The sequence below is a fragment of the Lipophrys pholis genome (assembly GCF_963383615.2).
Source record: "Lipophrys pholis genome assembly, chromosome: 8".
In the NCBI taxonomy this organism is placed as follows: domain Eukaryota; kingdom Metazoa; phylum Chordata; class Actinopteri; order Blenniiformes; family Blenniidae; genus Lipophrys; species Lipophrys pholis.
In genome coordinates, this window is record NC_137630.1 from 12,822,062 (window position 1) to 12,847,940 (window position 25,879).

At 40.9% G+C, this 25,879-nt stretch overlaps 1 protein-coding gene across 4 annotated transcripts; it reads right to left on the minus strand.

Annotated features, from left to right (window-relative positions):
- Nucleotides 1-1,740: 1,740 nt before the first annotated feature.
- On the minus strand, nt 1,741-24,793 carry LOC308113301 (oxysterol-binding protein-related protein 2-like). 4 transcript variants are annotated; one of them, XM_080469482.1, is made up of 14 exons: nt 24,666-24,793; nt 13,954-14,295; nt 11,457-11,580; nt 10,576-10,651; nt 10,304-10,438; nt 9,415-9,512; nt 9,001-9,183; nt 8,812-8,919; nt 7,582-7,671; nt 7,272-7,377; nt 6,118-6,243; nt 5,891-6,014; nt 5,386-5,476; nt 1,741-4,473 (listed from the first exon to the last, which is right to left on the minus strand). In XM_080469482.1, exons 2-14 carry the CDS (start codon nt 13,988-13,990, stop codon nt 4,371-4,373), a joined length of 1,401 nt encoding a protein of 466 aa, XP_080325608.1. In that variant the 5' UTR covers nt 13,991-14,295; nt 24,666-24,793; the 3' UTR covers nt 1,741-4,370. The 4 variants fall into 4 exon arrangements, with proteins under 4 accessions (XP_080325608.1, XP_080325609.1, XP_080325611.1 ...); XM_080469483.1 differs by lacking the exon at nt 24,666-24,793 and adding an exon at nt 19,420-19,612; XM_080469485.1 differs by lacking the exon at nt 24,666-24,793 and adding an exon at nt 17,455-17,698.
- Nucleotides 24,794-25,879: the final 1,086 nt, after the last annotated feature.

The following is a 25,879-nucleotide window of genomic DNA, read 5'->3' on the forward strand; positions in this document are numbered from 1 at the left end:
TCCCCATTGTAAAACCTTGTGTATGTTTCTGTGTATTCCTCCTGTAAATGGGTGTAGTAGACCTGGTGCATCATGCCATGTAATGTGATGAATGACAAAATATGACCTTACAATACATTTCAATCAGGAAAAATAAAAGACAAATACATAAAAGCAAGTCAATGTTGTGTGTTTTGAAAGTCACTTTCTATTTAGTCCACATTGAATCAAAACAATTATTTTGGCTTTTCTATAAGATGCAGCGGCTGTGTTACACAAAAATATGTGCATGCTTGTCCGTTGGGGCGACAACAGAGAAGCTGAAGGGACACAGCTTGAAGAGACACACTGCAGGGAGTGTGTGTGGCTTCTGCAGGTCCGCTGATGAATGGAAGACAGAGGTGATCGATTCAAAGACAGCTGGACCTCTGTGTGCATGAAAGTAGTCTCCTACGCTTAAACTTTCATTTTAAACCTTGTTGTACATTGGATGTGTTGAGTCACGTCATCACTTTAGTCTGTTCTTCTTTCTTTGAGGTTGTTTTTTTTTTCTTAGTAGGTTAGTGTTGTTGTCCAGTAGGTAAATGGTGTATCACAGAGACTACACTACTGTAGCCATGAACTTCAGTTATTTTCCCTGCTGCCCTTTTCAGTGACTCAATGCACCATCTTGCAGTGTGAGTGTGTACTGCAGCCGGCTGGGGCTTTCAGATGACATTGGGCTCATTCAGACTTGGCGTTAACATGCGTTTCAGGTGATCTGATCACATGTAGCGAGCCCCGACGCAGACTGTTTACGCCATATCGTGCGTGTCGGGCTAACCAATTGAGATAGGATTGTTTTACTACGTCTAGGTCACTTCCACTACGTGACCCGGCGTGCAGTTATGAGTCGTCCATCGTGCGCATGACAGATCCTCTGCCCAGGCCGCTATAAGGCACCATGTCTCTGCAGACTGCCAGGCATGGACGATTCTGATCTTTTCCATAATTTCTTTTGGATTGTTGGAAAGACTGTATAACTCAGTACCACTACATTGTCTCAAACTAAAATACAGCACACATTGATGATGCTTATGTATTACTAATGACAAATTTCCATAATGTTCACACTACAGAACCTATGTGGTCAGATGCGTCCCAGACCGTCTCAGGAAGTGGTCTGAGTGAAAGCACTTTGGTGCCTGTTCACACTCGTCTTTAGGACTCACCACTTTTGATCGGATTACCCAAAATGCATGTTAGCGGCAGGTCTGAACGGGCCCAAAGAGTCTCGTTTTTTCCCCATTTGGATTACCGACACTCTGTGGACGTGACATTGAACGGAAATATTGCAGCTCCGCTGTTCAAGCTGCTGTTTAACTTCTTTTCCATTAAATGTGATGAATTAAAAGATCAAACGTTAAATGGATCTAGTGCAACATTTAGGTTTTTTGAGCCATAAAAATGCACTATTTTTGCCATAGATGCAATTAGTGATATGTGTGTGTGGGAAATTCTGATCCAAGTCGTCGCCATAGTGCACGTAGGATAATTAAACAATGGGTTGAGGCTCCTCCGGTGATTCTCGTATATATTTCTAAATCTGACGGAATCATCTGCCACCAACCTCGCTGCACTTCACTGGATCTCTGGAACGGCACTGATTCCAGAGAATTTATCGCTTTGTACTTAATACTTGAAAATGAACATCAGAAGGTAATTTGGTCACTCCAGCGCCATGTGTTATCTCCCTTTTTAAAAACAGAGACGGGAGCCATACAGAAATTAGGATTTTATTAGTAGACATTTTCCTCACATTCATTCATTCAACTAGCAAAACAGTCCAGAGTAAGAAAGTGACTCCATACAGTCCAACACCTCAAAATAAAACCTCTGGTACAATGTTCTCACCAAAAACAAAACAAAACAAAAAAAAACCCACTTTAAATACTATAAAAATAAATCAATTGCACAAAACAATATGCCGTTGTGATTACTTCTGTGCAACACATTTTTAACATCAGCCACATTTTAGTCAGAGGAACAAAGTTCATAGTTGTTTAATAGAGAGAACCGATAGTGAAGGCATCATAAATACCAGGAAGTAGTTGAGATGTGGAGCATTAGCTGTACGAGCTGCAGGGCCTGAATCAGCAGCAGGTTGTTTTTTGTTTGTTTAGTTTTTTTTTAAAGCACAACTGAACCATTTCACCAGCTCCCAGGTAAAAACAACAGGCTGCTCTTCCTTTCACAGCTTCAGACCAATATTGGATTTCAGCCTCCTGTGATGACACAAGCTCGAGTAGTGTTTGAAGGCGAACTTGATGAAGACACAAAAAAAAACAACAACCTAGGTTCTGGATTTCATGGGCGAATTGAATTCAGATTTTTCAGAAAAATCATGTTCTTTAAGTGGAAAGAGCTGGTGAATGAGGTTCACCTCAAGCCCTGATCAGAGCCTCTGCTTCTCAAATAAACGTAGAAAGGTAAAGGTAGAAACAGGAAAAGTAGGTCATTTCCGCTACATGTGCAAAAGGAAAGAAATGAAAATAATTGGGATGTTGACAGAAAGCTGCAGCTTGTTGTGTGTTGATTCTTGTAGGCAGTGGAGAGTGGGCGGCTTAAAGTGGTTTACTCAGAACAGGCAGTGTTTTCCTAAAGCAGAGTGTCTGTGTCTGAGCGTTTGTGTGTCTCGCGTCTTATTTTTGGGTTCTCCTGCTGCGCTGCAGGTGCGGGCTGAGAATTTAACTGTGACAATGACGACTTGTTCTGAATGTGACACACGGGACGTGTGTGTGTGTGTGTGTGTGTGTGTGTGTGTGTGTGTGTGTGTGTGTGTGTGTGTGTGTGTGTGTGTGTGTGTGTGTGTGCGTAGAAAAATTCATCTTTCTAATGCAGGGCGAGTGCTGGAGAATCGTGTTTACTGTGGTATTTGAAGAAGGCCCACATAAAGTCTGCATATTGTTAAAGTTCAATGAAGGGAGCTGATCCGAAGTCTTGGATGAGAGAGCAACGCAGCCAATGACAAAGTCTAAACAAGTTTGACTATTTGAGGAGTGGAATGTTTAAAAACTTGACACAAAATACAAGGAAACCGTTTCCTGCCACTGATAATTCACCACAGATCACGTGACTCCTATAACCGAGTGGAAATCCGCTAAACTGGAATGTAGAGGAATATAAAAGCGCACAGCTGAAGTGAAGCTTTTGTTTGTGTTAAATTACTGTTTGAGTGATGCTCCTTTAAAACTTTTACAGAATTCATTTAATATCACTCTGGCAGCAGGGATCTAAAGACAAGTCGACTGATGCTGAACTGATGCTTGATCTGAAAATGACCGATTCTCGCGGTTTCTCCTGCATTTAAGTGTTTCTACACATGAATCTACTCAATGACTGGGATCATGGTTAACTCACTGATTTACTTAAAAAATAAAAGGTTGTGTCTGACTAACATTTAAAGATCATCTAAAGCGGAGGTTTATAAAGTATGATGGGATGAGCCCCAGCCCCAACTGCCCCTTTTTTCTTTTAAAGCTCTGTAGCTCCCCCTGCTGGAGGCCCTGCCCCACACTCTGCTCCTGCGTGCCAACAGTCGCGCTCTCTTTCATGAGCATTAGTTTCTTTCTGGCGCCTCTCCAGCGCCGCTGACAAGAAAAACCTTTTCTTTAGCAGCTGGGTTAACCTACATGGGTACATGAAGCTGGACTACAGGAGCTTAATGTTATAAGAATATGAAACAGTAGTGAGCTCAAGCTTTCATTAGATTCGTTTTGACTCATTTCACTGACATACATACATATATATATGTTCCTTAGAGATAATATGTTGTCTATATTCATTATGAGTGTTCGAGTTTTTACACAAAAAACAAACAAACCAAAACAAAGTTCCTGGAGCTCTGACGTCAGTCAAAGGAGCATTCACATCCCTGATTTCCCCGTTGACTCGGTGTCCGTCCAGAAGTCTGTCCTCATAGTTACTGAGTTCATGCTGATTTTCATTTATTTGTGACAAACATTTTTTTTTAAACTTTGAGATCCGAAGGCTCGGCCAGCAGCTCCTCACAGTCTGGATTCGTACAGATGTTGAACATTTAAGACTTTGACTTTATTTAATGTGAGCCGATCGGGGATCAAATGGCTTTTGTGCTCTAAAGGATGCTCCCGCACAGAGATGGAGGTTTGCTGGCCCTCATGAGGGACATGATGAGTGTACGTCCTCTCCAGGTGAAAGCAGAAACCTTCTCCCTCTCGTCGTCTACCAGGTCTGTCCCATCTGCAGCGACCGTGTCAGCCTGAATGATGAATGTAGAAGTGAAGGCGGGCTCTTATCGTATCTCTTTAGGTTGTGACAGGCAGATCTTCGCAGGTTACAGACGAGGAGGAGGAGGAGGATGACGAAGGCTCTCAGTAGATGTTGGGCAGTTTGCGGTAGTTCCTGTTGAAGTAGCCACCAGAGTAGATCCAATCCTGGGAGCCAGTGTACGGATTGGTGCCCGTCTGAAACCACCTGGAAGACAAACGGGTGTGTTTTTAAATGGTTTACATTTTCTTTCTTGCAAAACTTTTTCTAAATTTCACCTTAAACAGAACTCTTGATTCTTTTTTAAATTCATTAAAGTATCATACGTATAAATGTCTTTCTAATGTAACAGCAATTAGCCAGAAGGAGATTAGACGATGCTTTTAACAAATCGAACAGGAAATGTCTTGGTCATGAACAACACTTTCTATGGTTTGAGAAATGGAGGAAATATAAGAAACAAAGGGAAAGAAACTTTTCGTGAGAGATTATAGAGTCTAGACGTTTTCAAAAAGCTGCTAATCAACAACTTCTGGGGCTTTCTGAGAATGGTCGAGTTCCATTCTTTAAATCCAGACTTTAGATCTGTTTGAGAGAAAACTGGATCAGTATGGCTACATAAATACATTTCTAAAGCTTGGAGATCACTCCTAATAATTATCATCTGATGTACGTGATTGTATTTACCCCGCAGCTCATGTACTTTCTTTATTCACTTCTCTTTAAGGCTTATTTCTGCCTGCTGTGTGAGGTTAGGGAATTGGAGAACACACAATCTCCATCCAACCACGGACTCTGTCATGCGCATGTATGTTTTTGTGTGGTGAAAAAATCCAAAAAGTCCAATTCCTTTTTTTTTTTTTTTTTTTATCTGTTAGGTGAAATGAAGGAGGTGCTGATTGTGGCTTTATTTAACATAAACATTACTAATAAAAAAACTAGTGGAAACATCTGTCAAGAACTTATCATTTGCATAAAACTACAAAGAGCCAGCTCAACCAGGGCTTATTTTGCAGGTGTGTTTGTAGCATAACAACCTCATATTTAAATATTTTTATCCTGGGACTAGTTTGATGTGAAGTGCCAGATCCTGGCTCAACATGAAAGTGTGTTCAGTACCTGGTGGACCACTCCTGACTGCTCTTGGCTCGCTCCTTTCTTGCAGCTCTCTGTTTGTCCTCCAGTCTCTCCTTCTCTCGGCTGGCCTCGTCTGCACATGGACAAAACAAAATCAGGACGCGAGGACTCGCCACCATTCACCAAACTTTAGAATCACAAAGTTTGGTTTCTAACGAATCAATTCAATATCAGACGAGACGGCACCACAGTCCTCCAGCAGGTGGCAGGATTGTCTCATTTTGGCCCGATCTTCACTGGTACTGGGATAAATCCAGAACATGCTGTGCTGATCTGACCCAGCATTCTCTCAGAAACATGGTTGTAAATATTTATTTTATATTAGGAGTTTTATTCACATTTAAAATTGACCCAAATTATCACATTATCGGTTGCTACACAGATTGGCAATATTTGCAGACTGAAAAGCCCTGCTGGCAAAACAAGTCACTGGATGTTCAGACACAGACGCGTTGAACTCCGATAAAGACTTCATGAATCAAATTACCCATGTTGCCATTCTCCATGGCTTTGATGTCCGGCCTGAAGCGACAGTCTGTGGGGGCGATGACCGCCTCCATGCCGGCCTCCAGCTCGTTCAGGGACATCGCAAAATTAGTGAAGTTGTACATCTGAAAAAGGAAGAGGAGGGTTAATTGATGCTGTGTGGGTGTGTGTGATTTGAACATGTGAATGAAGGCAGTCTGCGTGCGCGTGCGAGGTTTGTTCTCAGACCGTTGAAGAGTGTGCCGGCCTCGGGTCTATCCTCCACAGCAGCGTGCTTCCCGGTACGACGGACACCGTCTCCTGGACGTCGGGCATGTCGTCTGCGTCGTCGTTCTCCGCTCTAGCGACCTCCTCCTGGAAGGGAAAATACCAAACACTTTGACCGCCAGCACAAGGAAAACGTCGCAGCCAACTTCACTACATACATCTATCGTCTGTGTCACATTGTCTAATTATTTGATTTCAAAAGCATTTTACAGCTACAGCACTTCACTACAAATACTGTGTTGGTCTGAATAGAAGAATACCTTTGTGTGGTAGACCAAGTGTTGCTTTTTTCAAAATGTAACTTAACTTTTTTTTTTAAAAACCAGTAAACAAACACGGACATGTGTATCTTTTCAGATGTTTTCTGGTTACGTTCAGTTTTTTTCTTTAAATAAACCGTCTGCAGTTTTCAGGGTCCTCATGCGTTGCTGGTTTAACTCAAGCCCTCTTTGCTCTCATGAGCCGGTTCTGCAGTTTCTTTTTCAGTCAAACTGATGTTTTTCTTTTCCACTGTCCCTTATGCTTAATCATGTGAAATAGTTTTGTCTTCCTTGTGTAAACATCCATTGGCACAAATTTAAAAAAGAAGATTATTGCCAATGTATTTCCTTTAATTCCTTGGAATGCATTGTGAATTGCCTTGTGTCTGAATAGTGACATATAAATGAATAAATGTCCCTTGCCTCACGTTGAATTTCAATCTCATCCAAAGCATTTGAGGTTTTAAAGCTTGTTTACAACAACATGCAGTAGCTGGAGCTGACTCGTTAAGACCCCGGTAACATCACCGAGCACATCTGACGTCTGCAGATCGAATCCAGCATCTTGTTTCCACACAAGCTGAATATTAAGACCTTCAAAAATAGCATGATACCATTTATCTCCAGGAGATAATGTCTTGTATTCAGATCAATACAGTAAATGTGCAGAATGAAAAACCTGCGAGTTTACCTGCATGAAACCACAGAGTGCTGTGGACACCAGCAGGAAATCAAACAGAAGGAAAACAAATGATACTGAAATGTGAGTGCTAAGAAGTAAGACAAGACGGTCTTCTAATCTCTGCCGATATTCAAAATGAAGGACTTCACACAGAAATTCACCCGTATGCTCACATTTTTATTCTTCTTTTCGAGCTTTTTGTGGCTCTCGTAGACCTGAGGATCCACACTCCACATGCACTCCGTCCATTTTCCGTAGATGACGCAGAGTTTCCTTTTACTGGAGAGAAAAAGCAACAGACCGGATAAAAAGTGACGGGAGAGTATAAAAATAAATGGAAGAGAGCTCAGAAGAATCGAAGGCAAATCAATAAAAAGAAAGGACAATGAAAGATACATAACATCATAACAACAACAAAATCAAGTGGAGGACTGGTAAAGTGATAAATAAAAGGAAGATGACAATCTGAAGGTGAAGCCTCACCTCTTGTCTTGGATGTATCCCTCCACTGTGTGCAGCTCTTTGCCAAACATCCCACACGGCTTGAAGTTTAACACACATTTGTCTCCAGTGCTGCCCGAGGGGGAGAAACAAGGGAAGAAGTTGTTAGCGTCTCCTCGTGTGCCGGGCCTTTGGGTCTCCTCACTCCTCAGATGTTTACAGACGTCTAAGAGGAGAAACTATTCGCGAGTAAACATGATCTTGTCCCAGCTTCTTGGAGCAGTGTTGTTCTAAATGAGTCAATGTTTCATATATTAGTCAAACATACATGAAGTCTCCAAATGAGACCTTCCTAATTTATCATTAATATCATTATTATTAGACTGAAACACTTCGAGCGTCACAGATGTTTGAATGCGTGGCGATGTTCCGCTGTGAATGAAATGAGGAGTTATCGAGAGACGACCTTTGTGTAATTCATTCTACTTCCATTTTTTTTTTCCCGGTCCCATTTTCAAATTGAATGTTCAGTTACATTTACAAGCCAAATTTTAAGAGCAAACTGTGTGTGACGCCTTCGCAGCTGCTAAAATCTGTGCTGCGGTGTGAATGTGACGCCGATCGGTTGAGGGGAACATGAGCTCTACAGAGCTTCCCTGGATAAACAAAGGTTACAAGAGGGGCCGCTTGCCTGAGAAGCCACACAGAGAGCAAACAAGCAGAGAAAAGAGAAGGCGCCCAGCAGGAAGGCAAAGCAGCTCCACTGTGCTCTATTTGAATATGGTTCAGTTTCTTGTACCAGAACGAGTTAAAGTGATATTTCTTGCTATTAACGGGGAGACTTCATGAATAAAGAATTTTCAATGGCTAGTTTCATTTTGACGTTTTGCACCTTTTGCCAAGAACACTTTCAATATCTGGCAGTTTTTCCAATGTTACTGAACCATAATTCTAACATTTAAAAGATGATTTAAACATTTTAGTGATGAGTACAGAGATAACAGACCAAACAATTAACTTTTCAATAATATACTTTAAATACACCTGGACATCTAGTGTTGTAGGATGAAAGTTTGCTTTAGTATTAGAAGGCTGTATTGTCATTGCAAAACACAAAGAAAAAGGTTCAAAAGCATCTACAATGAAAGTCAATCCTATTAAACTGCTTTATTCATCATTAAAATAGCATCTACTTTTGGAGTTGAATCAAGTTGTACCACGTCTGCTCATAACTAAAGAGTTATGACGGTTTCAGTTGTGTCGCTCACTAACCTGTGGTTGAGGATTTCCAAGGTGCCATACTGCTCTATCCATAGTTTTCCCAAAATAATATTGTGCACGCAGCAGGTAGGGTTTGTCCAAGTGTACGTCTCATTGTGCCTAGAGGAGAAGAACGGATGAAATGTACAGAAAGAAAAAGGGAGAAAGGATTTGGAATCGCTTGAATCGAACGCGACTCACTTGAGGAGCTCTAGTGTGATGGTCCCTTTAGGCTCTGCCTCAACACTTTTGCCCCAGAACTTGAGTTTAGGGTAGATGGACCCGTGGAAAACAAAGTCCCCGACCAAGCTCTCTGCGTGGAAAGCACTGACTGGTGGATGATGGGAAACCTGCTCCGACACCAGCCGGAAACCCTGCTCTTCTCTGTAGAAAGCACGAGTGGAGACAGAAGGAAAAAGCTGCTTGGTTAATGTTGGCCCTTGATGTGCTGTCCGCTCATATCAAACACTTGATCTTAGCAAGGGTGCACATTTACAGAATAAAAGCCATATTTCCATAGCTTTTGAAAGTCCTCTGAATATAAGATGGTATTGAGGCAAGTTACGGCTCAAATGCCCCTCCAAGTCATGCAGAAACGGCTGTGTGTGTTGATACCTGGTGAGCTCATAGGTCTCCCCCAGCAAAGGGTTGAAGGGTTTTCCAGTTCTCTCCCACTGCGATGCAACTGCTGAGACAGCGAAAGCAGCTACCGCCTGAGGACAAACCATCACAGACCGAGTCAGCATGTGTTTATTTACCACCACCTGGGAAGCATTTCTGCCCCCACCCCAATTTGTCACACGGCCTCATAATTTTAATCACTATGACTTTTGCTGATGACATTCGTGTGTTTGAACAGACACACTGGAGATTGATGAACCTCATGAAAAATTCCAAAGTAGTTCACATTGAACTTTGAGTATCTGTAATCTTGATTATTTAGGTTGTGTTCAACTGGAAATGGTGCAAATGTTCACATTAACTGCTTGATATTACCTGAAAGTGTTGCAGTCAAATGTGCATTGTCATTTAGTTAACAAAGACAAATAAGATTCCTTATCAATCATGGTTTGGATTAATTGATACGTTTGTTTTATTTATATTGTATAGAGAGAATCGGACCAGATCTGATCAATAACCGGTTGTCAAGCTGGCGTATCGATCCCTTCATGTGCGAGCACGTTGCATGGCGGCAGTCGCCATTGGAGTGTGAGCGTGCACATGGTTGTGTGACTGAAGGTGAGGGCTCATGTGAAGCACACCGAAACTGCTGGAGTTTCTCTATGCCACAAAATGTACGTTTATTACAGTTATCTGACGTCACTTCTCGAGCTGCTGAAGCGTTGACCGATATAACAGTAGAACATGTGACTAATTAAAACATCCTTCAGGCAACCACAGACCTGGTTTTGCAGTGTTGACTTGAAGAGGCCGACTGATCAAGCTGCATGTTGATGACATGACTCTGTGCGTGTGTGTGTGTTTGTGTATTTGATTGTCTGACCTGCATGCGCTCTGTGGAGTCGGACAGTGAGCAGGCTCTGTTGATGAGGTATGTGTGTTCCATGTATTCTGTGATTCTCTGCAGGAAACTCAGAGGCTCGTTAAACATGATGGGCATGGTGATCTTGGACAGTTCCTGTGAAGAGTCAAAGCAGATTTTGTTATCCATGAGAGCGTCTGAATCATTCAGACTGCAGGTTCCACCTGTATTCAGTCTATGTGCAGAAAATCTGCACTATGGAGCCGCATAGGGAAACCCTAGGGAGTCCTTACTTGTCCGATACACTTCTTCAGGATACTCCAGACACTGATTGTGTTTCGGGAAAACATGGGTGCGGGTAGAGATGTCCTGAAAATGAGAAATAAAAAAAAAAGTTTTAGATGAGTGGAACATGTGGTCTGATGAGTTTGTGAGAAAACACAAAAAAAGAACATGCAAACAAATAATAGTTCCAACGACAGAGCAATGGCTGTGTCACTCTGGTGATTATGGGGGAAATCGTTTTGATTTAGTAGATTTTTACTGAGTTGGATATAAACCAATAGTTGTACTTCAAAAACAGTCAGTTCTATGTGGAAGCGAGAACAAAAATGTGTTAATTTTACTTCCAGGTCTCAGAACTTAGTTAGAACTCATCTAAAACTAACAGTCATTTGGGGTTCGAACCCAATTTATTCGCAATTTTAAGCATGGCTGAGTCATTGGTAAATATACAAGTTCATTCATGTCTTCCTACATGAATGAACGAGGTGCACAGTGCTGGTTCCTACTCTTTTCATTCTTTTAACTATTTGTTGCTTTTCTATTCCATATGTTCACAACGAGCTGGGTAAAACAAAAAAAACAAAAAAAAAAACACTGTTTACTCTGTACCTTTCACATGAAATATGTTGCAGACGAATGAGGAACTAACAGCTAATCTCACTGAGTGCTTTTAAATCCAAACCGAATGTGGTCCCATAAAATATACTTGTAACTTCATCCAGACTTTTCATGTTTTTCCATTTTAAATGTGTGATTTTCTGCCTGTTTTGTAATTTCTGGAGCCTATTTGAGTTGTTTGCGACCATATTGTCCTTGTTTTCTTAGCGCGCCATAATGCACCTACACACACAAAGTGTTGGTGGAATGTGGAGCAGGAATGTGGTCGTACCTGTGTTTCTTGATGCCGTTCTCTTGTAGTACGGATCCATTGTTCTTCTGTCGGCTGCTATTGAACACTTGTGCATCCTTGAAGCTGGCCTCAGACACGCCCTCGTCCTCGTCCGAATCCAGGCCTGCGGGAGGAAGCAACACGACGTCACATGGTTGAAAGTGTGGCAAGTAGCAAACGCTCAGACCACACTAATACATGGATGTGTGACATTGTTGTCTTGTAAAGCAATAGACCTTCACAGATGATGCAAGAGATTCGCATACTGCTTTGCCTCAAGGTATTCTAGTTTGAATTTGACTGTCAAATTCAATTTTTTTTTTTTTTTCAAAAACTAATTGGACTGACTGGCACAGCAGGAAGATTATATTTGTGAAATATAAACTTGGGATTCTAATATTTCAGGCTGAAAAATATATAGATTTTTGAAGGTGTTTTGTTATTTTATGTACAGCAACTAATTTTCAATATGATCATGTAACGAAATATTTTTGAGAAGCTGCACTTTTGTTGTGAAAAGTTAAATTAAAAAATATATATATATATATATATATTTAGACAGTGCAGGTGCAAGAAATCATGAGATTCACAAATTATTTATACTGATTTAATTAAATTCTCACTAATGTTTGTCTTTGTTTTTGCTGTAACCAAATAACCATCACTAAGGCTGCTACCACAACAGCTAATGATTGACAACTGAAAGGTCGGCGAAACGCAGAGGTGCAGGGTGGATCTCTAGGTGGAGCTTTTAAAAAGGCAGAGAATACTTATTCATTCAGCAAGCATACCAATGCAGCAGCCAGTGTTATGTCAGCAGTGTATTATGCACATGTGAAATCAGTCAAGTCAACATTTGCTTTACATGTAGTTGAACAACCTCTGACGTTTTAAAACTGAAACTTTTTTTTTTGTCAACACCTTTAAACTGAATTTTGAAGCACCGAACAGAAAGAAAATAATTGATGGTGAGGCCAGGGTGGATACTGAAAGAGGATGACCCCGTACACCTGCTACTGAATAATTCATGAGGCCTGGTTTGCATCTGTCTCAGATTAGTAAGATGATCATAATCATCAGACACTTTCATATTTTATTTATATCTTCATGGAAACAGCAACTCACAAAGGCTTGATAATAGCAACCTCACAAAGACTGGATTTCAACAAAGGCACTTAGTAACATCCCACAACAAGGCGGCCGCTGGCATTACAGGTACAAGACAAAGACGCTGGTAAGTACCGACAGAGAACAACACCCTGCTTGTCAACTTCACCCAACAAAAGGCTTTTGAAGGTTACAGTAAACCACATAAATCTTGGCATTTAAAGCCACTCAGCCCAACCAGAACTTCAGGGACTTGAGGGAGGAAGGCTGGTGACAATACTCATCTGCAACCCTCGAATGCCACTCTCACACTGAAACCGAGTCAGTGTTTTAAACTGATCTGATGCTGTGATGCAGCTGCGCTTTACATTTTTCACCTCGACATCAGACCCGGGTTCAATACATTCCTTCCTCTGGTGGATAAGAGCTGATGTCAGAACACAGCGAGGTGAACAAAGGTCAAGTCAAGGTCCCTGTGACTATCAGACAAATCTCCCTCGTCTAAGTGTTCAGAGCCGTTTCTGCAGAATTATCAGCATGATCTTCTCGCTCTGTTGGCAGGTCTGTGTTTCTACTGACTGATGTGCTTTACAATGGTGTTATACACTGATCGGCATTTGAATGTTCATACAGTTGCTGATCAGAGTTTGAGCAGATACCAACCCAGGAAAGTAGATGAGATGTCTGGCCCTACTACCCCCTAATGCTCAGAAAATACATTCACACTCACCCTACACACGCTCAGTGGGGTTAAGAATGGCAGGCAGCCAGTTCGGCTTGGAAATGGCTTATGTGTCAAATCACTATGTCTGGCATCTCATGCCTGTTGACTCTCAGGACCACTTACAGTTAATTGTGAAGTCAACTCTGCAGGGTTGATGAATGCATTTAATTTCTTAATGAAGAGAGGTACGAGCTTGCTAAAAGAAACATTTTCCCTCTACTCTTTTGGGTGAAAAGAAAAACTAAATACCCTAATTCTAATTTAATAGTGAATCTAAAATGGCCTCATCCATATAGTTGTTTCGTAAAACCAACATCATTACAGACATTAACAAATACAAACCCAGAGGTTTGTGGACATGACCGATCATTACTGCCAGTCAGCCAAGCACTGAATTATTGAACTAATCATCAGACAGAGGCAGTGTTGGATTGCACTGAAAGGTATTGTGCTTTGACAGAGACAACATAGATCGACTAATTAAGGCTAACAGCCTCTTGTAACCATAGGAATCAAAATCCCCAGGGAAAAATATCATAAGATAAACATCTGATCTGTGAAAACACAAATTTCACAAGAATCTTGCTATAATAAAAAAACAGGTGGACACCAGGCATCACGTGTTCAATCAGCAGTGAGAAGCTTCTGACAACACGGAACACTCACCTGTGACGGCGTCGTAGAACTCATCTTCATTGCTCATCTTCTACAGTCTAAGCTGACCAGTCGTTTAGGACAGACGTTCAACTTCTAGCACATGTTCCCCTCAGTGTTTCTCCGCAGGGGTCTCTCTGGTGGGGAAGCCCGTAGATCAATGTCCGCCTCAAGGGTCACCTCCACAGCACTATCCGTAATTTGTGTTTGAAATGACTTGGTGGGTTGAACACAGGAAAATAATAGCAGGAGGCCTCAATAACAGGGAGTCAGCTGCTGGGTTCACAGGCTGGCCGTTGATGGCTGAAGTAGCTTTGGAGTTGGTTTTCTTTGGCTTTGTGGCAAATTAAGGACCTGTAAAGGAAACAAACAACCAGAAAAGTTCATTAAATACAAGCAATGTAAATGTACTTCATCCTCCATGTTTTTTCTCTAAAAACTTTAATAATTTGCTTTCTAAGAATGAATCCTCAAGAGAGAATACATGTTTACATCTGTCAACAGTCAAAACTTCAGTTATTATGCTCTTTAATTATATTTAAAGTGCAATTTTATGATTTGCTCCCCAAGCTCTTCTGTTTGGTTCACTCCTGAGTGTGTGGCCACACAGATTCAACTCAATGGATAAAGGTTTGTTTCATCCTGTTTAGCCACATTAGTGACATTTCAGATGGTGCATGATGCTGAAGATTGTCCTCTGTTACCAAAACCATCAGTAAGAAATGTGATTAGTCTGTACAAGCAGCAGTCCTGTCCATCACGCACCAATGAGTGCAAACAGAGATTTTCATTCCGGTAATTACATAATCTGAGCACCACTCTCACATAGTCTGGTTTCAGCGCAACACATAAAACTTCAGAGCCTGACCCAATTTAATTTCTCACAAATAGCCACCAGGACAAATCGACTTGGCAGCTCTGTCCAGGAGAACGTTCAGCAATAAACCAACTGAACTGACCCCAATGATGCATGTGATAAGATGTGACACTTCACCCAGGTGGATAGACGTCAATGAACGAAAGATCTGCAAGAATGAGGCAAGCCAATCAAAAGAGAGCAACTTTATTTTAAATCGCTCACACATTACACGTTGGTACAACGAGATGGTTAAACAGAATCTGAACTAGTCACCATTTTTCTTCCGTCACTGTACTGGCAGATGAGCTCATTACTCTGCTACGGACAGAGTTCTTATCCTTTTCCTGTTGCTTGCTCAATGTTTGGCTCAGTATAATCTGAATTACCAAAGTGTTCGCAGGGGCACAATACTTTCTTTGTGGCACATTTCATCAGTCGTCTTTCAACACGGTTTCCTACAAGAATGATTCAAGCACACCAAAAAAACTCATCCAACTCACATGGTGCATTTTCATTACAGTGACACAGTCAACATGGCAAACACAACAAATGTTGACTCACATAAGGTGGCTAGACACCCAGATACAGCAGGAATCTCCTCTCCAACACACAATATCACAATTGTCTGAAAGACTGTGGTGTAAACATTGGGACGAGAGCTCAATACAAGTTAAAATGTGAAAAAATAAACAGGCTTTATTGACATATCTGAAAAAGAACCAAATGTTCCTATACAAGATGATACACTAACTACACACAAGCTAAATAATCCACAGATATAATAACCAACTGTGTATAAAGTATGCATAAATGTTATTTCAAAAGCCAGTTTCACTATATTAAGCAGAACTAATGGCTTGTAAATATCTTTACATAATTGTGCAATTGTTTGGGGTTTTTCTCAGGACAGGCTGTGTTTACTCAACCAATATGGTCGACAATCGACTCCATCTGGGATCCCTCCAAGTACATTATTTCAAAAGGCTGATCTTTGTCTGTGAAACTCTGGGATGTTTATTGGAAAGGCTTTAAGGATGCGATATGCCACAGGGTGAGAGTTAAGATTCAATACATCAGACCTTCTCGTGATACATCAACTTGGACTCAAATAAGAAAGCCATTCACAGACAAAAAAAACGGGAAAAACAAAAACAAAACGCCAAATCAATGTAATTAATACACATTTAATGGCTGCCAGCTGTGACGCACTGATAAAACACACATGCTGCACATACTTTATCTCATGTTCAGGAGCATTTCTTTCAGGTTGGCCATATTTCCTTCCCAAAAATTACATAGAATGGGGAAGGGCTGGGCAAAGGAATTGATTTGATAGAATTTGTAGTGAAAAAAGATTTTTATTTTGCAAATTCAAGTTTTTTTGGGGGCATTTTTCATGTTCCGTATAACCATTCGTTGTGGGTTTCCTTAATTGCTGTTGCACCTTTGCTTAAACCTGGGATAAAGCTTGAATTTGATAAATGACAGCGCCTCATTTACTGTTTACATTGGGATTGTTTATGTGCTTTTTAACTCTGAGGACAATCCCAGGAATAAAGTTGCACTTTTGACAATATATCTGATGTCTGCAGTGATTTTTAACTGCTTGAGAAAAAAGAATATCGAATCGAAACTCAAATTTTTCTTTTAAAAACCATGGATTTTTTTCTTTTTTCGGGCCAAATCACCCAGCACTAGAATGGGGTATTCCCCATTTTAGTGAACGATGTGTTATTTTAAAGAATCAACAGCATTAGGAAACTTCCACATACCTGGAGGGCAATTAAAATCCCAATGTGACATCTGACATCAATTCTTAAGGTAAAAAAACTAAACCTGGGGGAAAACTATGCTTTCTTTCCGTCCCTTTTTCTCACACTGCAGTTTTTCAACACAGTGGACAGGTTATACTGTTTGCAGATAGGCAACGCCTTCTGCACAAAAATGAACTTTGGCCTGTTCACAATCGATAAGGTGCCCACAACCATTGATGGGCTAACGTTCGACTGTTCTCTCAGCTGACTCAATCCAGTCCAGTGCAGAATTTTGTGTGCGCTGTAGATAAAAACGTACCTTTTAACCTACATTTCAAATGCTACAAGCACTCGTAGTAACCCGATTCAAAGACAAACAGAACAAAGGGAATCCTTTTTTTAGAGCTCTTATCAGCAGATCACATCCAGTCAAGACATCTACACAACACAGCCTGATATTTCCTGTGGCCTCACAGCCACATAGACGAGGGCACTCTGGGAAAGTTGAAGTACATTTTTTGAATATCGATGAGAGGAAACAAGAAGGTTGACTTGTGCAGGATGTTTAGGTGTTTAAGAGGTGAGCTTCCTGTGTCCCAAGCAGGGGTCGGAAACCTTTCTAACATGGAGTGACAGTCTGAACTCTTCTTGGCAATGACTCTGATATAATAACCAGCAGGCAAACCCTAAAGAAAATTACAATACGGCACAAAATGCAAAAAACATTTCCATACAGAACCCTCATACAAGCTATTCACAACACTATGCACCAAATATTAAAACAGTAACATGTGTAGTAAACAAATAGATCTTGCAGCCAACAGCAGCTGCTCGTTTGGGGGCGTTGTTGTCCGAAACAAACACTGACCAGAGAGGAAGTAAAGAAGAAACACAACTCACTGAGTGCTCCGGACCGAAAGCGGAAGTCCCGCCTTAAGCCTGTGACAGCTAGGCTAATTAGCTCATGGCTAATGGGTAGCCACAAACAACAGTGATTTATAGTCTTCAGACCAGATATCAACTAGCACTTTTCTCACTACTCCATGTCTGCCCATGAGACGTTTTCAAACTTTTGCTTTCTGCGTCTGCTTCTTCTGATTCTCGCAGTTAACTTTGCTTGTCTACCACCCAGGATGCATTGCCCACATCCGCTCTCCCCGTCCTCTCACCCCGCCCGCTAGAAAGATCGTTTGCAAGAAAAGTGCAGCCTGGCATTTTAAGGGGACCAGAGAACGCTTGTTAGATTCGGTTCAAAGTCCGTAGGAGATTTCACATTGCCCAAATGAAAAGTTTTTTTCCCTAAAGAGAACTCTGGTCCAGATCAAACGAGAATGTGAACAATAGACCTTCATTATTGATGTATTACAAAGTGAAAAGGTTGTGTCATAAAAACACAAAGTCTGTAGGGTGTCTTTGACCTGGTCTCAACACACTACAGTTAACTTGATTATTCAACTCTAAAGGTCAGATCAATTATTCCTCCTAAGAACAATTCTTTAACAGTATTAATTATTAATCCTGGAGGAATTTACCCTATTTAACCTACCTTAGTTAAGTACAATTTAATGACCCTTAAAGCTCAGTATCCAGCTTGCAGTTTATCTGGCAGAAAGAAATCTGAATGAATCCTAATTACTTCCATGACCATGACCCAAAACCAAGCCTTGGAACCACGAGATACTTATTATTTTGTATTGAGTAACAGAAGGTATTGTGTAGCCAACAAATCACTAATCCTGTGCAATCGAGACAACCCTCACTCTAACTTCCAGGTCACATCTTAGTTCGTACTTTTCCACAAAAGGAGAGCTTATAGACAACATCCAGAAAATGGCAAATTATTTTAGATTGTAAAGTGAGACTTCAGAGTATGAATTAACTCTAGATGTAGCTGGCCTCATGAAGAAGTTAGAAACTTTTAAAGCTTTCTCACAGCAGACGAAACAGATGAAGGTCTGAAAAACTTTGTACGATAATAAAAGCAGTTACCTCTTTCATGTGTAAATCAAATGTTCCGCTCTTTCCTAAAACTGCAATACTAAATCAATAATTAGATTTGCTTTTATTCATCTTGTGTATTTAATAACCCCCCCCCTTAGGAAATCCAACTTCTGTGCCGAGAAATTAGTTGGATCCACACATATTTTTGAACACAGAGAGAGAGAGAGAGAGAGAGAGAGAGAGAGAGAGAGAGAGAGAGAGAGCAAAGAGAGGGAGTGCTCTGATTGGCTAAAACAGACTCAGATCATATCGCTCGGTCTGTTCTAGACGCCTGTGAGCTGTGACGTAACCATGACAGACATGGCTCCACACACACACAATCACACTCCTCCATACATGGACAACGACTGCCAATAACCTCCAAGATACAAAAGACAAGGAGACACAAGCATGGAACATGTCAAGGTGAAAGATAAAGATTTGAAGACTGAAATTGTTGGCACCTTTATGGCCTCAACTTTCCTTTAATCCTTCAGATTCCTGCACACGAATTAACTATTTCAATAATTGCAAACCACAGCAGGGACCAGTTACCTACGTTTTCACCAGGAAAACCAAGTAAAGGTAAATGATGAAAACAAACATTGCTGTTAAGCTTTTTAAAGACACAACAATAAATAAAATGACCTTCTTTGAAGGGTTTATTAAAAAGCACAATAACAGTTGATCCTCAATATCTGACACAGTCGAACAAGAAAGACCAGAAACTCAAGTAAAGGCAGCAATACCATAACGTGAGTCATTATAAATAAGAGCCATTCAAATGTTTTGTGTCGACATGTAGGCTACTGCACTTTACGACAAACGTTCTGTTGCTACAACTCTTCTCTTTTCAATCGTTGAAAGCCTTTAATATGAACCTACCACTGTGACTTTATCAGCCTGGCGACGCCGGCCTACTCTGTCTGTCCTCCGAGGGATGACATAAAACATCCGAAGCCACGGGGACGGAGACGAAGGGAAAGGAACGGAGCGACTCGAGCTGTTCTCGGGTGAACCAGAGTCCTGTACTAACACAACGTAACACACGCACACACCACTGTCTTCCTCTTGATACACACCTACCTCAGTAGGTGACACACCTCTGTAGACTGTGAAGCACATACCACAAGTTAATTTCACAAGACACACACCAGAGACAATAAAACAAACACAGAGCGAAAACTGTGAGAGCAACTGTACAAACATTTAATATGGCCTACAACAAAGACGACGTTGGGCTGAGCGGGAGTATTATATGTAATTCAATCTGCCTGGAACAAGTTGACGGTGGTGCTAGTGGTGCACAGTAAATCACTGGTTTGTCATCTAAACAGAATCTGGCCCAGTCAAATTAGACGTTTTATAAAAAAAATAAAATAAAATCACAATTAAGGCATCCAGTGTTTTCTAAATTGTCACTTTTAGTGTCGAGGTGAGCCTGCTGAGGATCACTGACCAATCAAACACAAGCCACAAGACTGTAGCAACTGGAGTATCGTGTTTATTAAAAATAAAACAAGCTGCTTGTCACTTGGATCAACAATAGAACAGAAGATAAAATGTACTTGTAATGCTATTGGGGCTTGTCTGGCTGTCGATACAGGTTAGAGAACCGCTGTCCATAAAACCAAAGCTAACGATTTCTATTGGTTAGTTACTTGACATCGGTCACAGCAGCAGTTCCACTGTGAGAAAGAAATTTCTGACACTATCGGGATTTTATTACAGGTTGTCTTTGATCACAAAACCATGACAACGGTTGTCCTTGAACCCATCTCACATTGCAACACACGACCATCAATTTAGAGCCAAGACCAAAGATATCAACTCAATTCTCACACGATTGTCATCGTTCGTCTGGGATGCCCCGACTCACACAGTTTGTAGCGGACATTAGTGAGTTAAACATTTCAAAAACAAGTAATGAAGTAGCGTATGGACTGTGTTAAAAAATAAATAAATACATAAATAAAAAGGCTGATAATCACTTCAGCTGGGCACTTTGATATGAACAAACAAAACAACAGCTACAGCTGGTTGCAGTGATCAGAAAATCTTTGACATTATATTATCTCATGAAAGTATTTGCAAGGAGCATCACAACTTTTATCATAAACCAACAGTTCCTCAGACAGGGAAAAGAGAATCAGAAAATATAGGTTTATACAATGATGGAGTTTAGTTCCTAAGGCTGCTTATTTCTGGTACGCGCACGTTATTCACAGCGTGCTGCACATTAAATGGGTTTCCAGGTTAATATAATGTCATACTGCTTCATGCAGATTACTGTCAATCTTTTCAGTCTGTACCTAGTCTAGAAAGGGCTTTAGGTCGTTGCCCAGGGATTGAGGCTAGGTTGGCATTCGTCTGGCCTTCTAAAAGCAGGACTCAGGATGTGACTTGTGAACATAGCCTGAGAGGCAACAGTGGGAACACACAGCACAGACGGGCCACTGTGTTAGCGCGGGTTCAAGACAGAGCAGCATTTCACGGTGGCTGCTGTCTGAGCACTAATTTGTGCCGAGAAGAGGAAAAAAGAAAAAGAAAAAGAGAGATCAGGAGTTGACTTTGAAAGGACAGAACTGCTATAGAGGTCTGATTGTCAAAGGATTGTTCCCTCTGCGGATGCAGTTGTAGTAAAACTAAAGGTCTTGTTCTTCAAGTGCCTCAGCATCAACGCTGGAGACAGCTTGTTCAACCAGCTGTAAACAGAAAAAGTGGCTCACTGATCATCTTTTGTTTCACATTACTGTCCCGGTTGCAAAGAGTGCAGCAGGTTGAAATTATGCAAATTTTCTGAACGGACAAACTGATTCATGATGTAACACGGCAATGCAAAGACAACCTTTCAGTCAATTCTGGCAATTTTCTTCAGACGTTCTGTACCGTACACCATATCTAACAGGTCACATAAGAGCCGTCTCCAGGGCAGGGAAATTGAAATACACATCATAAGACCAGGAGCGAGTTGAAATGTCAATGGCCCACAAACGACTTTTTATTATACTGTGACTGCGAGTATGAAATTAAATCCACTCGACTTCAATCACAAGACTAACCTCGTTGAGTACAGACTGGAGGAATTTAGAAGACGTGAGTGCTAACTTCAGCATCATCTATCCCGGCCTGCTGGAGAGGGCTTGCACTGCTGGCCACAATACTGGCTCCTCAGCAGGATGGGAATAGAAAAAGATAGCACAGCAATACGTTGTACTTCATCAGCTTAAACCACACACTGGTGCATCTGGAGCAATGAGAGTGAAAATGTGCGAGGACAACGCAAAACTGACCTCATGAGGAAAAAGTGAATATCTCATCAGTTTGTTTGTTTTTTTTCACTGCAAGGATGAAGCAATCATATGAAGAGAGAAACAGAAACCCGACTCCATTCTGTCTGGGGTTTTTTATTTTTATTTAAACAAATCCCTTAGTGAGAGAAGGTATAAGACCAGAAAACATTAGATAACATGTCAGTTACTTGGCCTTGGATGATGATATCAGCCAATTTAGTAAATCACAAACACTTCACACACAAATACAGATTATATTTGGGCTATTCAGCTGAAATACCAAATCAGTCCATTTCATAAGGGAGAACCTTCACCAAGAAAAAACATGCGCACACATTAAAGGATTGGAGGCTCAGGCTAGAGATTTGAGCTTTCAAAAGTCTTTCTAAAGGACTATAGCTTAAGAATAATACATTTTTCATTCATCTATTCTCTGTAGTGCTTGAGCTAACCCCAGATTATCGGGTGGTGGAGACTATCCCCGCTGACTATGCGTCCTGTAATGGTCACCAGTCCATCACAGTTCAAGTACGCACACAGGATATTTTCTGTCATTTCTTTAGATAAATATGAAGAGTCTGTCTTTTGTGTGTTCCCGCTGTTAAAGCTCAGAGTAGGGAAAAAAAGACAAACTGGTGCCTCATTCCGAGCGGGATGCTGAGCGTACACTCTCACGCCTACATCAGCGCAGCATGAGTCAGCACGTTCCACTGATACCTGCTGGGAGGGAAAACCTTCCCAGATTAGTTTCACAGTCACATGTGTGTGTGTGTATACTTGGACAGCCCAGCAACTTTGCTCGAAACTCGTCAAATAAGTCCACCCTGAAAACAGAGCAACACTCCTCAAGTTGTTGAGGATTTAGCAGGTAAGATTCAGGATCGTCTTCATTGCCGTTATGAGACTGGTTCAGCGGAGAAAATCTGGTTTGACTGGGTTCTGGTGGCCCTGCTGACTGAGTCCATGTCCATGATATAAACTGCTGCTTGTTCTCATCTCCTCCGACAGATATGATCAATGGGCCGTACTGGATATTATCACAGTGCAATCAATTCTATTTTTGATATACCAACAATTTTAAATACAAAACATGGAATAAATCAATGTATAATTACTCATCAAAGCTACATTGACCAGCAGCACCAGTATTTTATCCTCGTGTCTTTGCTGACTGACATGCACTCGCTATGACGGCAAACCAGCCGAAGAGAAACAAAACAATACAGCAGCTGCTTGGAAGGCTGGCTCTTGATAGGCTGCCTTGTTCTTTCATAAATTATAGATACACACAGTATTGTTTTTCTGTTGCCTGGATGGTTGCCTAGACTGGCATAAACGTCGCCTTGTGGCTCCACACCGTAGCTATGAAATACACTAACATCAGCTGTGGATGTACTAAAAGTGAGTGAGGAAAAGGTATCAATCATCATCACAATCCACTTTTCGCACATGATTTCACCTACAAGCCTTTTTCAAATCATTACATTTCAACCAATGATAACTCGAAAATGAAATGTTTAACTCTAAAGTGGCAACTTTTACTTACAAAAGTAAGAGCACTTGAGTTTGTATTGCGGCTGCTGCAATATTCCTCTCCAGTGTCGAAACCTGCTTTATTTTGCAACATCGTGTTCCTGTTCCGTTTATTTCAGCCACACACACAAAAAAATAAAACACATCTTGAAGAATTCACTAGGCAACTGCTAAAACCAACAAACACAATTTCATGGGTATGAAACCGCTTCAGGCTTCCTTTCTACTGGGAGGAAGCAGTAAGTAATGTTGACCTTTCAGAGGGAATCCAGCGTCTTAGCAACTCACCGTGGAGGTCATTACAGTACCTGAGGGAGGAAGATGCATGACAAAATGACAACAACTACAACTCCAGAGGGAGAGCGGTTTGGTGTCTGACATAATGTAACTATAAAATCAGCAACCTTGTACAGAAAATGCACCTTTAAAGTGAGGTCTCCTGCTTGGATAGGGAATATGTTTTAGTGAATCTGATGTAGAAAACAAAACGTATGATTTTAGTTCACTGTCGTCTGCCAACTGGTACTTCTGATATATCTACACAAGAATATAATCAATTATTTTACTCAACACTTCAATATCAGTTATGCAAATGTGACTAAAGCTGCTGAAAGTATGCAGACATCAGAATGTGTATCAGTGAGAGCAGATAAACACACCGAGTGTCAATGCCCTGCAGTACACGGGCCCCTTAAAGACAGGGTTTGTTTAGTCTCCCCTGTGATTCAGATGGTGATGTGACGGAGCCAGCCAGGAGTCCAACAGGCAGGGGGACATTCCCACTGTTTGCTGGGGCATTTCGAGGCGATAGGAGGCAACTTCAGCCCGCATCGTGAAGGAGATAAGCTCCGCTGTCACAGCAGCGTGTGGAACTGAGTGTTCCCTCTGACTTCTCACGTAACCTGAACTTTTCATTCGTCTTATCGGCCGCATTCGAGGCGGAGTGGAGAAAACTCCAACTTATTATCAAGTGGAAACGTGAATGCGGGAGTTACATCTCCACGGACTTCCAACCCATCCCAAATGTAGTGCCACGAACTGTCTGCTGACAAAACTGCACAGGCTCCAAGTCATCGGCTCGCAAGCCATTTCATTAAATAAACAGTTTGTTGTTTTTTAATCTGCATAAGAGACATAAATCATCCTGCTGACGATCTAACAGCAGAGCTGGGAGCGCTTTGACACTTAGCATCATAGATAGCAGGCGGGCTAACACAAGTAGGTGGCTCAGTAGCGTAGTTCGCAACCTTGTTTAAACAGAGAGGGCAAGGCGAAGTGCGGGACATGAAAAGCCAAAGAGATTACCGTAAAATGGCACCAAAGCGTGTGTCGTCTTCCCTCTGCGGAGCGCGCTGGCTGGTTGTTTTGAAGAACACAGAGAGATGTGCAGGATGTCAGTGGAGCCTCGGCTTGACACAGAAGCGGAAGTCTCTGGCAGGGGGGCGGCGCTACAAGAATGACTGACAAAAATGTTAGCCAATCATATGCAAGACCGTGAACCCTGGACGAATCACAATACACGTTGACTTTATTATTATTATTATTATTATTATTATTATTATTATTATTATTATTATTATTATTATTATTATTATTATTATTATTATTATTATTATTATTGTTATTATATTTAAATTCAAATATTATCAACAAATTCTTGAGAAATAAATCATTTGATAAGTACATTGGTTTTTGAATTAATGCCCTCAAAGGGTGGATGAGATAGTTTATGTTTTAGGATTTTATTTCAATTAATTATATGATCAACCGATTCAGGGTTAAAAAATTTAAATTATTGATGGAAAGAATTTACAAATTTAAATCTTAAATGAAAAATGAAAAATCCTCCTTTAACCACAGATTCCTCTATGATATTAGCCAGCCTAGTGAAAGGAATGGCGTGAACTGATAAAGTCACTTGCATAAGGAGCCAAGTGTAATCAAAGAAGCATGACAATTGACAATATGCGCAGACGTTGTATGACATTACATAGATTTACTCCATCGATTTAAGCTGAATGGTCATCTATAACAAAGCTGACAATTGCACCTTGAATTGGTCACATTTCAATCCACACAAACGTTATACCTTTGACATGATCATCAACATTAAGAACAACTGGAATTAATGGGTGAAAGATGACAGGAATTTAAGAAATGGCAGTGATCTGAAGCAGCATGCATTCAAATGAAATCATTACACATTTTTCTCTTTGTGTGATATTATGTTTGTGTTGAGTGGCAGCCGAAGGCCTATTGTGAACCGATTTAAAATAACTCCTTTTGTAGAAAAAGTGAAGAAAGAGAGCGTATTATTTATCTCATCAATAATGGAGCTCATCAGTCACCCCAGCCGATACAGGTGGCAGCCGGCTTACAGAAAAAAAAACATACATTACAAAGAATTAGAAACATGCTGTACATTATCATAATCTCTGGTACACTTGTGCACAATTGTATTTCTTTGTAAGCTTAGCGAGATTAGATTTTTGTAATTTTTAACCTCATAAAATATTTAA